Source organism: Hyperolius riggenbachi, chromosome 8, assembly GCF_040937935.1.
Source record: "Hyperolius riggenbachi isolate aHypRig1 chromosome 8, aHypRig1.pri, whole genome shotgun sequence".
NCBI classification, from domain to species: Eukaryota; Metazoa; Chordata; class Amphibia; order Anura; family Hyperoliidae; genus Hyperolius; species Hyperolius riggenbachi.
The window spans coordinates 24819822-24834816 of record NC_090653.1 but is presented as its reverse complement, the minus strand read 5'-3'; the positions used below and the strand labels follow the sequence as shown (position 1 = coordinate 24834816).

Genomic DNA, 14995 nt, shown 5'->3' with positions numbered 1-14995 from the left:
GTTGGCTGCCCATACACCGCAGACCGACTTCCAATAGATTTCAGCAGGAAATATATCCAAAATCGGCCTAGTCCTGGATTCGGGTAATGTATAGGCAAAAACAGAGGCGCCAGAAGGATAAAAATTGCTAAAAAGTTTAAAATTAGAAGAGGTCAAGGTGGATTTACCTCCTCCAAGCATACACAAGATACTGTTATTATTCAACAACAATATTTATTTACATACTACAGAAAGTGCTAAGGGCTCTTTCACATGTAACAATGCGTGCAGGAGCCGCTCTCCTGCACACGCTATATGGCCCGCGCCGTATCGTCGGGATGCTGCCGTGCGACGCAATCAGCGGCAGTAGCAATTAATTCACCCGACGGGAAAACGCCGCCTCCCGACGATTAAAAGCTCCCGGGTGTGTCGTACCGCAACGCACTGAAACGCAGCGTCGGGTGTGAAAGGTAACATGAAAGTCTATGGACTTTCATTTTATCTTGGTTAACACAAAGTACTGACTTTGAGTTAAAACGCTAGAAATGAGCTCTGATGTGAAAGAGCCCTTAGCACTTTCTGTAGTATGTAAATAAATATTTTTGTTGAATAATAACAGTATCTTGTGTCTGCTTGTAGGAGGTAAATCCACCTTGACCTCCTGTAATTTTAAACTTTTTAGCAATTTTTATCCTCCTGGCGCCTCTGTTTTTGCCTATACATTACCTGAATCCACCCTTGGTGGAGGGGTGTTGCCCCTTTCTGCTGATCTACAGTGAGCGACTTCTTATTCCTGAGTGGGGTCAGGTCTAATCTCCCCACCTGCATCTACAGTGGATGTCTGGAGGGTAACCCTGGTTGGTGAGTATTATTACATACTTGATTTTTCACATCCATTTACCAGTACATACTACATTATATTGGGCTCTTGGTGTCTGCTCTTTCTGTAATGCACATTGCCTGGCTGTCCTGCTGATTCTCTGCCCCTAATACTTTTAGCCATAGCCCCTGAACAAGGATGCAGCAGATCAGATGTTTCTGACTGAAGTCTGACTTGATTTGCTGCATGCATGTTTCAGGTGTGTGATTCGGGCAGTGCTGATGCATGAAAGACCATCCGGACAGCCAGGCAACTTGTATTGTTTAAAAGGAAATAAATGTGGCAGCCTCCATATCCCTCTCACTTCAGGTGTACTTTAAAGGGAAACTGAAGTGAGAGGGATATGAAGGCTGCCATATTTATTTCCTTTTAAATACCAGTTGCCTGGCTATCCAGCCGATCTGTTTTCCTGTGTAGTGTCTGAATCAAACACCAGCAACAAGCATGCGGCTAATCTTGTAAGAAACATCTGATCTGCATGCTTGTTCAGGGTCTATGGTTAAAAGTATCAGGGGCAGAGGATCAGCAGGACTGCCCAGCAATTGGTATTGTTTAAAAGTAAATAAACATGGCAGCCACAATATCCTTCTTGCTTCAGGTGTTGTTTAAACAAAATTCAGTTCATCATCAGTAGATCTTCCATTGTTTTGGGATCAGAGGAACAGCCACCTCCCAAGGAAAGGAAATAAACCAGGCCTGAGGGGACCGCAACACCCTGTCACATGTTGTGCACTTGTTTATGCAGCTGCTTTAAGAGCTGTAACACCTGAGAAGTGCACATCACAGGAGCAGCTCCTGCCCTCTCTTCCCTTATCCACTTAAATTGTCATGAGAAAGTTGTTCAACACAATCCCGAAACAGCGGAAGATCCTCTGGTGAAGTTCTACTTCACCGATATTCAATTGTCAGTAGAGGTAAATAGACAACTCACCCACTTAAAGGAATACTATCAATACCCAAGTGTTCGAAAATGACAATGTACAAATAATGTCTAAGTAGCTGTGTACATTTTCCTACTTTTCATGTTAAATATCAAGAGGCTAAAGGTTTAATTTATTGAGTTTAGGATTTAGCTATATTGGGACCAATCAATTGCAGAAGGGGTGTCTGCTTCAATGCACAGCCAGTGTTGCACATCAGACTACAGAGTATTTTTCTCTGAAAGCAAAAAAAAAATATGAAAAGCTGTGACAATTACAAATGTTCATAACAAGTTTCCTCTGCTCTCTTCAGACAGGTCAGTCAGAAACACAGGACACAGAAGCTGCAGCTGTTGGGAGCTCTCTTTTCTGTCACACACAGAGTTACACACAGGGTTAACTGATCAAGTGTGAGGGGAAATTCCCCTTCCCTCATGGCTCAGTCTGCCCTCAGTTTTGGTGTCAGTAAAGTTTGAAAGTATTTTGATAACAGTAAACAAAGAGGTTGCTAGTGAAATGTATACACCAGTACTTAGCAGCACTTCCCAAACAATTCCCATCTCAACTGAAAAAAATATGTACATCGATAGTGTTCCTTTAATGCAAAGTTTTTATATTTGATGCAGAATTTCCAGAGTAAAGTCAGTCACGTAACTCAGATCTGTGCACAACATGTGGAGCTGCCAGGATAGAGGGTGTGGAATGCCCAGCAGAGAATCATCTGCCTCCTGCCACTGACAGGTTATCCCTTTGTGGCCAACACTGTAGCTACAATTATTCAGAGTTTAAAGGACGACTGAAGTGAGATGAATATGGAGGCTGCCATATTTATTTCCTATTAAACAATGCCAGTTGCCTGGCAGCACGGCTGATCTATTAGACTGCAGTAGTGTCTGAATCACACCAGAAACAAGCATGCAGCTAATCTTGTCAGATCTGACAATAATGTCAGAAACACCTAATTGTATGCTTGTTCCTGGTCTATGGCTAACAGTATTAGAGGCAGAGGATCAACGGGGCTGCCAGGCAACTGGTATTGTTTAAAAGGAAATAAATATGGCAGCCTCCATATTCTTCTCACTTCAGTGGCCCTGTAATTGTGCTCAGTGTGTAGACTGTTGCCTTTGGATCGATCTTTGGCCTGGGCACTATATGCATGGAGTCTGCATGACCTACTCATATTGGCGGAGGTTTCACCCGGGTACTCAGAATCCCTCACACATCCCAAAAACATACTTCTAAGTTAACAGTTTCCCCCCTAATGGGTAAGAACATTACACTATGATCATGGTAAGGATGAGATCATGTCTACGTTTGAGGGATAGCCAGTGACATGTCTATGTATAGTACTTTGTAAAGTGCTACAGAATATGTATGTACTCTATACACAATAATAATATGGTAGGACATTACACTGTGACTATGGTAGGATTAGATTGTGAGTCCCTCTGAGGATAGTCAGTGACATGACTATGTAATCTGTACAGTGCTGCAGAAGATGTCAGTGCTATATAAATACACAATAATAATATGGTAGGACATTACACTGTGACTATGGTAGAATTAGATTGTGAGCCCCTCTGAGGATAGTCAGTGACATGACTATGTACTCTGTAAAGTGCTGCAGAAGATGTCAGTGCTATATAAATACACAATAATAATATGGTAGGACATTACACTGTGACTATGGTAGAATTAGATTGTGAGCCCCTCTGAGGACAGTCAGTGACATGACTATGTACTCTGTAAAGTGCTGCAGAAGATGTCAGTGCTATATAAATACATAATATTGTAGGGCATTATACTATGACTATGGTAGGGATTAGGTTGTGAACTCCTCTGAGGACAGTCAGTGGCATGACTATGTACTCTGTAATATGCTGCAGAAGATGTCAGTGTTATATAAATACATAATAATAATATGGTAGGACATTATACTATGACTATGGTAGGGATTAGGTTGTGAGCTCCTCTGAGGACAGTCAGTGACATGACTATATACCCTGTAAAGTGCTGCAGATTATGTTGGCGCTATATAAATAAATAATATTACTAATAATAGCAATGTTAAAGTGTAACTGTGGGGCATAAAATCAAAAATCAATTCTTTATTTTTATCTGGTAAACAAGTAATACGGATGCTAACCAGGGAATCCAAAAGTTAAAAATCACTTTTATTTTTCTTGTTGATAAATTATCATTCCCCAGTTTACCTGACTCTTATTTGGTACACGCAAAATTTGGTACACAAAAAGGATGTTGCAGGGCATGCTGGGTTGTCCTTTTTTGCTTCTCTATTTCCCCTCAGACTTAACTAACGCAGCCTGATTGGCTGAAGCCACTTTCCCTCCTATTTTCCCCTCCCACACCTAAGTTCCTCTCTGATTGGCCGATATTTCTCATGCTGAGACAATGCACCCTCTATAGTGAAGGGCGGGCAATGCATACACAATCAGGCAGAGGAGTTTAAAGAGACTCTGTAACATTAAAAAGATCCCCTGGGTCACATCTCCTGTGTTATCTCAAATACAATCTATAGACATACTGCCATCAGGTATATCAGATCATGCCCCCATCTCACTTACATTGGTAATAGCTGCCAAACCTAAAGACAGATTATGGAGAATATCTCGCTTTTACATCAATGAACCACATATCCAACCCTTAATCGCACATGCCCTTAGCAATTATTGGAAAGACAATACGGGCTCTACATCAGAAGCTATTGTCTGGGATGCAAGTAAAGCAGTCATTAGGGGTCAATACATGACTGAACTCAAAGCTTTCAAAACAAACGCTAGATCACACATATCAAACCTTGAAAACCAGGCTAGAGATGCAGAACAGATCTTTATACAGACTAATACTTCTGACAGTTGGAGAAACTGGCAACAGTTAATTAGGCAATGGAGATTGGCTCAAGTGTCGCTAACTAAGAACGTGATTGTACACCAAACACAACGTATATTCGAATTTGGCGACAAAAACAGCAAATTATTAGCCTGGCTGTCCAGAGACTTCACTACCCCTATGACTATCCCGACTATCTTAGATTGTAACAATCTCCCACTGGTTGATCCTGAACACATCAATGCTGCTTTTAGAGTCTTCTATAAATCTCTATACTCCTCCAAAGCCTGTTATACCCCCAGGGATTTGGATACATATCTTGCGGACATAGACATGCCAGCCCTTTCTGACCTAGACAAAAATACACTAGATAAGCTAATATCTATTGAGGAGGTTCAGGACGCCATAGGTGACCTTAAACCCAATAAAACTCCAGGCTCAGATGGCCTTCCCTCTGAATTCTACCAATGCTACTCTGATATTTTGGCCCCTAAACTATGTTCACTATTTAACGAAGTAATAGAAGGTCATTCTCTGCCGGAATCATTTTCGGAAGCGATAATTATTCTTATCCTCAAACCTGGGAAGGACCCTACATTGTGTGGGTCATATAGACCCATCTCGTTATTAAATACAGATGCTAAAATCCTGGCCAAAATACTAGCGAACAGAATCAAGCCAATTATCACTAAGTTAATACACGGGGACCAGTCAGGATTCATGCCCAACAAAGGGACAGATATTAACATACGCAGATTATTCACAAACATTTCTTTGGCCTCCTCGGTGTCCAGCTGCGGGGTGGTTGCCTCGCTGGACACCGAGAAGGCATTTGACTCGGTAGAGTGGCCGTATCTGTGGGAAATTTTGAAACGATATGGCTTTGGCCCTATGTTTATAAAATGGATACAAGCACTGTATAAAACTCCTAAGGCTAGAATTCGTACGGGCAATACTATCTCGGATCCCTTCCAGCTGTATAGAGGAACACGGCAAGGCTGCCCGCTCTCCCCATATATTTTCGCCCTCGCAATTGAACCCATGGCTATACTAATACGCGACTCCCCTCAAGTTCAGGGTATCCCGGTGGGGAGTATCGAGGAGAGAATATCGCTCTATGCGGATGACACACTCCTTTACTTAAATGACTCAGAAGACTCCTTAAATTCTGCTCTTGACATTATTACAACTTTTGGCTCATTTTCCGGGCTAAAAATTAACCGGGATAAGTCTGTCATCATGCCACTGGACAACTCCCGGCCCAATATATCCTCCCACTCGTTACAATGGGTTTCCCAATTCAAGTACCTGGGTATTCAAGTTACCAACTGTGTGCATGATTACTTTGCTCTGAATGTTAAACCGGTGGTGGAGGCCTTTCGTAATAGATCCCAGACGTGGAAACAATTACCCCTTTCCCTTATTGGGAAAATTAACATCTTTAAAATGATCTTTTTACCTAAATTTCTTTATGTACTCCGCAACTCTCCTATTGTAATCCCAAAAAAATTCTTTAAGAATCTCCATTCCTTAATATCTACATTTATCTGGTCGGGCCAGGTCCCCAAAATTGCCCTGAGTACCCTGCAACTCTCAATAGATCAAGGGGGCCTGGCTCTTCCAAATATGCAATTATACTACTATGCTGCAATCCTAGTTACTGCTAGATGGTGGTTTGCTCAAGACAGATATAACCCTGCAGTTGTAACAGAGGCGGCCTGACTGGGATCCTATGAGAGGCTTACACTACTACCATACAGGGGAACGACTAATGATGAAAGATGTACTGCTCCGATGCAAACAGTGTGTAAGGTGTGGGTGGAGGCAATGAAATTTCTGGGTGTGAATGAAAAGCTCTCCCCATATGCCCCTTTATGGGAGAATCCTAACCTATCTCACTTCACTCAGATCCCTGATCCTAGAGTGTGGGCTACTGCAGGTATCAAAAACTTACAGCACATTGTTCGCGATGGATCGCTGTTAACATTTAATGAACTTAAACAAACCTTTTCCATCGCGAACAAGATGTTCTTTCGATATTTACAACTCCGTCACGCCTTTTCAGCGCAGTTCCCCTCTGGTGCACCAGAGCTGATAGTCAATACCTTAGAGAATACACTTCTGACACAACAATTAGATAAATCTCTCTCAGTTATCTATTCAGTATTACTCGCCAAAAATAACGAAAAACTTCTTAGATCCCAAGAAAAGTGGAACCTAGATGTTCAGGGCATAGATGATACAGACTGGGAGGATATACTTGAAGACTTTGTTAGAACTCCTATTTCAGCCAGAGATAGACTGATCCAGGTGAAATTCTTGCATAGAACATATCTCACTCCAGTGCGAATGCATAACATATGTATATCCAACAGTGTGTTATGCCAAAAATGCACAGCTGAAGATGGCACATTCCTACACATGTTTTGGAGCTGCGCTAGAATCCAAACTTTTTGGACGGCCATTTTTGATACTATAAATGAAATCTTGGAATCACACTTTGACTGTACACCAAAACTAGCCCTTCTGGGTCTATTTGAAGAACAAACGTGTAGCAAGTATGTACAACTTTTAATTCGCATATTATGTTTCTATGCAAGAAAAGAAATTCTAAGAGTCTGGAAAGGTAATAACAATCCATCTATTAATCACTGGAAACGCACGATCAATATCGCTCTTCCTCTATACCAAATGACATACAAGAATCGTAACTGTATACAACGGTTCCATAAAATATGGGCACCATGGTATAACAACGCTATGACGGCTGGATCCAATCTCACACTTTAATCTTCATGTATCCTAATACCAGTACTTAGCTGGTTGCTGGCGCGGTTTGGGTGGGGGTGGGGGGTGAGCCCGGAGTCTTTCTTTTTCCCTTCTCCCTCCTCTACCTACCTCTTCTCCTGTTCGTTATCCCTTCCTCTCCTTCCCCTCTCTATCTAATTCTCTTTACTACCTCCTTCTGCTCTCTTGGCACGGTACTCCAATTATAAATGAATCCACTCATAGATGCCAGAGGCTCCTGTAAGCATTGGCAATATGGGATGTATCTGATGCATGTGAAGTTTATTATGGCAATTATATTACTGTTCACCTATACTTCATACTATATACTGCTGCCTTGCCACTTCCCTTGTGCACCTTTATATCTCCTGTTGTGGGAGCACTGTGCCTTCTCCTGTAATGTCTTTTATTGTTCAAAATAAAAATTGATTTGTGAAAAAAAAAAAAGATCCCCTGGGGGGTACTCACCTCGGGTGGGGGAAGCCTCTGGATCCTAATGAGGCTTACCATGCCCTCCGAACAGCCGGCGACTGTGCCGACTGTCAGTTCAATATTTACCTTTGCTGGCTCCAGCGGGGCGCTGTGGCGGCTTTCCGTTCCGAACTACACGGAAATACCCGATCTCATTCGGGTCCGCTCTACTGCGCAGGCGCAGGAAACTTGCGCCTGCGCAGTAGAGCAGATCCGACGGCGATCGGGTATTTCCGTGTAGTTCGGAGCCGACAGCCGTCAGAGCGCCTGCGCAGGAGCCAGGAAGGTAAATATTGACGTCACCGCTGCACGGACTCCACGGAGGGCTGCAGCGAGACCCCTGACGGATGGAGGACGGCGTGGGAAGCCTCATTAGGATCCGGAGGCTTCCCCCACCCGAGGTGAGTACCCCCCAGGGGATCTTTTCATGTTACAGATCCTCTTTAAGGGAGAAAATAACATCAGCATTGGCTTCAAAATAGCCACACTTAAAATGGGAAATGCTAAGAAGAATTTTCTCTTTTTTTACTGTTGAAAATTCACTAAAATCAAAACATGGACAATGCAATACATATGTTAAGTAGAGCAAGTATTTATCTACTTATATATGTGTTTTTGTGCTCCTCTTTAAAGCACTAACAACTTAGCTACCAAAATAGAAAACATTCCACAGTTATATACTTCATACAATGATCTCATTACACTGATCAAGTACAGAAACATAACATTATATATAGTAAGTCTGGTATAGAAAAATGTAGCTTACAAAAACACAACAGCATTTTTGTTCAATATTAATCTTGACATATTCAGGTTCTTTGTATCTAGAACATAGTTTGTAATTCTTCAGAACCGAACCTGTGGGAGGACAGCAGCAGGGGGTGATGACTTACACTTGTCACCGGCTCTGCCTGCTGCTTTCCACTTCGGGTTCCAGCTCTCTGATACTTCCTACTTCAAAGCCAGAAGTATCGGTACGATGTGGAGCACAACATGGAGCGCAGCGGGCAGAGGCGGAGACTAGGGTGAGTTATCACCTCCTGCTACTGTCCGCATGCGGGTTCTGGAGAATTCGGAACAAGGCGCCAAATCAGCCCAAACACATCAACATTATTCAATATACACATAAAGATACAGTATAATATGTGTAGACAACATATCCACAATCTAACACAACATCAGCCACTACCGCATTTCCGAGGGGGGCAGAGCGCTCACATGACAAGTAATTAACCCGAAGACCCCCTAATTGTGCATCTATACTGGAGGTCATCTATACTGGAGGTGCTCTTAAAAGGAACGCGAGCGGAGAGACATATGGAGGCCGCCATATTTATTTCCTTTTAAACAATACCAGTTGCCTGGCAGTCCTGCTGATCTTTCTAGCATCAGTAGTGTCTGAATCACACACCAGAAACAAGCATGAAGCTAATCCAGTGAGACTTCAGTCAGAGCATCTGATCTGCTGCATGCTTGTTCAGGGTCTATGGCTAAAAGTATTAGGAGGCAGAGGATCAGCAGGACAGCCAGGCAATCTGCATCGTTTAAAAGGAAATAAATGTCAGCATCCATAGGGCTCTAACTTTGAGTTCTTTTTAACAACAACCTATATACATCACCACACATCCCCGGATCTGATCACATCCTCTGACCTGATCACATTACAGGTTCCCACTAGCGGTCCAATTTCCCAACTGCCCGACCTGATATATGTCATCGGTCAGAAATGATTAGTAAAATCCATGAACAGCAAAGAAAACCAATCCGATTATCAGCAGAGGAATCAATTCAAAAAAGAGGTCGACAGAAAAATTGATAAATCAATTGCTTGTACCACCAATGATGCCCAATCTATTCGATCAGATGCCAAATTTGATTTGTATGGGCACCTTACCAGCCCATGTACATAACCTGGCCTGATCCTATCTGCTGAGCTGATCAGATGACAAGCCTATGTACATCGCTTAATCTGATCAAACCTCCTCCTGACCTCATCATTTTCTATGGGCTGAACTGTACAAGTTTGTTCTATGGAAATACAACAGACAAGCCCGAACACGGTGAAACCAGACATGTCAGAATGGGCCCAAACGAAAGCATTATTAGTTCATTCTGAATGTCTGATGGTCCAATGCTGACTAATGTGGGAAATGGTCTGAAAGAGCAGCTAGTGTGAACAGACCCGAAACAGACCAATTTAGGGAGAGAATAATTGCTTGATTGGTTGCTAGGAGAGGAGTGGAAAATATACTGCAGTCAGGCACGACACACACGACTACTAAATAATTACACAAAACACAGAACACCCACTTCTACTGTACACACACATTTTCACGCCATGCACGCATTACATTCCAGTAGTAGAACCGCACACCAAACGTGTGAATGCTGGTGCCGGGCTCCCAGGCTGCTCAGTCCAAGATTATGAAGGAGGAGTCCGCACACAGGCTTGAGGAACAACAAGTGGCCGAATTTATTGTCCCATCACATACATGTGCAATCGAATGTCAGACCTGCAAGGCCGACAATCGTTTCGGGGCCACTTAGGGTCCCCTTTGTCCAGGCGAGGAGCAGAAAGACTCCTCGCCTTGACAAAGGGCCCCTAAGTGGCTCCGAAACGATCGCCGGCCTTGCAGGTCTGACATTCGATTGCACATGTATGTGATGGGACACATACATAATCAAGCATTACACACATCATACACTGAACACACACACCATGCATAACTCGTACAGACAACGCACATACTTACGCGATCAAAACCCCACAAACATTTTACATCTATACACACACTTATGCTTAACTCGGAAATCAGCAACACACAATTCCCTGATTCACAAAGCTGCTCTGTTGAATCATCTAAAAAAATGACAACCTATAATTTATCTCTACTTCTCTGTTTCTCCCATGACTTATCTCTACTTCGGCAATATTACCCTGAGGCCAGTTTCACACTACAAACTGGTGGGGTCGTTGTGGTGGGTGCGCCGCATTGCCAGATACAGGCCTTCAGGGAACTCCGCGCTAGTACACAGTGTTCCCTGTCTGGCAATCTTCGAAGCAGGAAGTGATGCGCGCTTGCGGTCACTTCCTGCTTTGGGTAAGAGGATGTGCACAGAAGCATATTGCTAAAATACTCTTCTGCGCATGCACTCCGTGACATCAACTTACATGGCTTTATAGGCCAACGCAGATTGCAGCGGATCCTGCACGATAACGTACTCCTGCGCTAGCGTTAGATTAGGCACTTCCGGTGCAGCGTACCGAAACGTGAGAAGTATGAACTTCCCCATAGGGTCTCATTACACTGCAGTAGCAGCTTGGCAACCTGCCGCACCACGCCAGTGTGAAAGGGCCCTTAGGCTTGGTGATGAAAAATGGACATGGTTAGCAGATGCACTCCATCCTTTTTGCATCCGCTTTGGGCCGCCTTCTCCGTCGCCGCCCATCGCGATCATCCTGTCCCACCACCGCTCAGTCTCTCTGTGCTCAGCTCGGAGGCTGGCAGGAGCATGGGGCTCTCCATAGGAAACAATAGACCGATTCTCCCTAGCAACAAGGAGAATTTTTATTGGACCACAATGAACCAATGAGAATTCTCCCTGCTGCTGAGGATTCCCACTGGTCTTTTGCAGCCCCATGGAGATGGGCTGTGTACAGGGAGCAAGGGCGGCGATCAGCGGCGGGACACGTGGGCTGTAGCCTGCTGTGGTCTTCCTGTAGCCGGGCAGATGTGCTCTCCCATGGGCTAAATGGGGGAACGTATCCACCTGGTCTGGGATTATTGCGGACTGCACAGAAGTGCATCCGCTTACTGTAACGGATCCTGCGGGTCTGTTGCAGCATCACAAGTGTGAACGGCTCCTGTTCATAAAATAGAAGCCATTCACTGTCAGTTTTATAATGAGCGGACAACGGCCAAAAAATTTCCATTCTCCGCTCAAGTGAGAACACAGCATTATTTCCATCAGTAAGTACTGCGAGTCAGGCTCAGTTCCCACCTACTGCCAGGTTACGTGCAGCCAACGGGAGCTGTCCAACCGACCAACAACAGGATCGATCAGGAGCAGTTTGGATACAGATAATAATGAGGACAGCCGACATTGGTAATGAAGGGGAAAATGAAGCATTCACACAGCAGGGCACAGGGCTGTGCTCATACCTGACTCTGTTAAGTTCCCCAGAGCTGCTCCATGCTCTGTACACACCCTGCTGCTCCATGCTCTGTACACACGCTGCTGCTCCATGCTCTGTACACACACTGCTGCTCCATGCTCTGTACACACACTGCTGCTCCATGCTCTGTACACACACTGCTGCTCCATGCTCTGTACACACACTGCTGCCCCATGCTCTGTACTCACACTGCGGCTCAAATATAAGGGGGCAGTGCTGTGAGCAGCGGGATGCCGGCAGACATTCTGGTGTCTCAACTTGTGCTGGTCCCCAGACATTACACCGGCCCTGGTCTGAGGGGGGATTCTGGGCAGCTGTAATCCCCCCTGCGTTTGCCTATGCCCATAGGCTATACTGGGGAACGCCATGGATTATCGCAGACTGCACAGAAGTGTGACCCGCCTACTGCAAAGGATCCCACTGATCCGTTGCAGAGTGACAAGTGTGAATGGCTCCTCTATCTAAAATAGGAGCCGTTCACTGTCAGTTTTACAATGAGCTGAGACCGGACAAAAAAAGTCCATTCCCTGCTCAAGTGGGAACACAGTCTTACGCTATTAGTGCAGCCCACGGTACTCGAGTAGCCCGACCATTGTTACATGAGACAGTTAGTAACGTTCATTACCTTAGCAACAGTTGCAAAACTTGAGTACTGCTGGTCACGCTAATAGCGTAACGCATGGTACTTACTGGCGGAAGTAAGAGCAACATTACAGTTAAGGTGAAAAATAAGCTTTGTGAATCAAACACAATGACACCATCAGATGGACACACACATATTTTTGTTTATAGGCATACTACAAACACACTGTAGATCTATACACATACGCACACACACGGCACAACACACACACACACGGCACAATAACACACTATACACACGCCACAATAACACACACACACACTCTACACGCCACAATCACACACACCCACCCTGTAGCTCTCTCACCTTCTGCAAGCTGCTGGGGTTAAGCTGGGTCTTGTCAATGATCTTTATTGCGACCTGTAAGAGTACAAGAAAGAGTGTGACAGAAGAAGATGTCGCTTTAAAAGCCACTCACATTCTCTCATCCATGCGAAGAAAGAGGTTATGGAGCAACACAGACAGTTCTTGGTTCAGCTAACGTCACATACACGAATGCATCTGTGGGGAGGATAGTCTGTGTTATCCATGGCATCCAATCAGGTTTTCCCATTCTCAACACCGACAAGGGGAGGAGTGTGCATGTGAGGGGGCAATAGATTTGTGTCTTAGGAGCAAAAACATTAATGGATCAGATGCTCGTGGCGGGTATGTCATCAGGCAGCTACATCCCTTTCTTACCTCTCTTCCTGTTAAAACATGTCTTGCCAGTTTCACTTTAGCAAAGTTCCCCTTGCCAATAGTTCTCAAGAGCCTGTAGTTCCCAACATGCGGCTCCTCGGGGGCGGAGCTCCTGGATCGAGCTCCGGGTGGGCGGGCAGGCCAGGATGAAGAAGAAGAAGTGGTGGATCCTTTTTCCGAGCGGGTGGAGCCAGTCTGGGGACGACAGAGGAAAGAACACACGTTGCGTTATCTAGTTCTTATGAATGAAAATCGGAGGCACTTCACGGAACGTGGATTTCTATAAATAAAATTTCCCTTTCAGCTGTGAGCAAGCATCCCCGTTCACAAACTGCACACCCCCGTGTAATTGAGCGGCAGACCCATAATGAGATCTGCCTCTGCTTATTAATTAAATGTGCAGTTTTCTGCCTCCTCCTCACACAATGTTCATTGATATGTCAGCCTGTGGTAAACAAGACTTCCTCCGTACAATTGAGGCGCCCACACTTTCTAATATGAGACGTCTTCCGATAGGGTGCAACATCCCTGCCCCGGTGACGGGTACATTGCCCTGGTAATTGCAGCCCCCCCACCGAGACCTCTGCCCTCAAAGGACTCCATCTTGTAAGAGCGTCATGTGACCTCTCATTATTAAATATATACATACACACACACACACATATATATTTATTATCTGCTTCGATTCTACAAGGCTCATCCCTGTGCCAATTCCATGATACCTCTGGAGCCTCACCTCAGAGCTGCTGAACGCAACCATTGCCTACTGTCACCGTTTCCAATCGCCAGGTTGAAGCACAGCATACATATCATCGTTCAGGTGGAATAGGATTAAAAAAAAAATGTGGCATGTCTATTCAGCACGACACCCCCAACATGGAGCCCACCTCTCTCTCAGACATGACACTACCCCCACCCCCCAGTGCCGGTGTAGTGCCCTAGGGTGAGACCACTCACCGTGTCATTGATCCTCTCGCTGCCGGTGGAAGCACGAGACATCTTCAGGCCAGGGGAGACCACCCCAACCTACTGGGGGTGTTGGAGACCCCGTCACTGAGACATTCTGCTCTCTCTGGCTGCTGGCCCCTGCGCTCTCTCATAAACCGGGCCTCTGGTGCTGTGGCTCAGGCCCTGGCGCTCCAATTGCATTCCTCTGCACTCTATTAGGAGACGGGTTAGCAGGATTCTGTCAAATGCTGAGGATGCCTTTCCATCATCGTAACCACAACACCCTGTTTATCATTGCTGGTGTGCACAGGTCGTAGGTGTCCCTCTTGTCTCCTCTCAGTCTCTGGATGTCTCCAGCCGTGACTTCATCTCTGCTGTAGTCAGTGCTCCATGGTCCCAGGGTTGTCTCTTTTCCTGTTCCCTCTATGAACCAGCTGTCTCTTCCTCTTCAGCTGTCTCTCTGGGATGGGCTCTGCTCTCAGACAGCCCCCCTCCCCCTCTCCAGCCTCTTAAACAGACAGTCACTTCCAGATCCTGACAATGAATGGGGGGCGTGAGAGAGGAGAGGGGGAGGGATGCAGTCACCCTGGATGCTGTACTCCTATAATGTCACTCTATGGCTGCAGTCCCTGGATGTCATGCTACACACTGATGTTATA

The 14995-nt window shown here is 45.1% G+C and overlaps 1 protein-coding gene across 1 annotated transcript in view; it reads right to left on the bottom strand.

Annotated features, from left to right (window-relative positions):
• MARK4 (microtubule affinity regulating kinase 4) overlaps nt 1-14995 on the bottom strand; it is a 96251-nt gene extending 81256 nt beyond the window's left edge. Inside the window, 3 exon segments of the mRNA XM_068250084.1 lie at nt 13014-13067; nt 13389-13583; nt 14346-14995. Coding sequence (XP_068106185.1) covers nt 13014-13067; nt 13389-13583; nt 14346-14387 — 291 coding nt within the window. The 5' untranslated portion in view covers nt 14388-14995.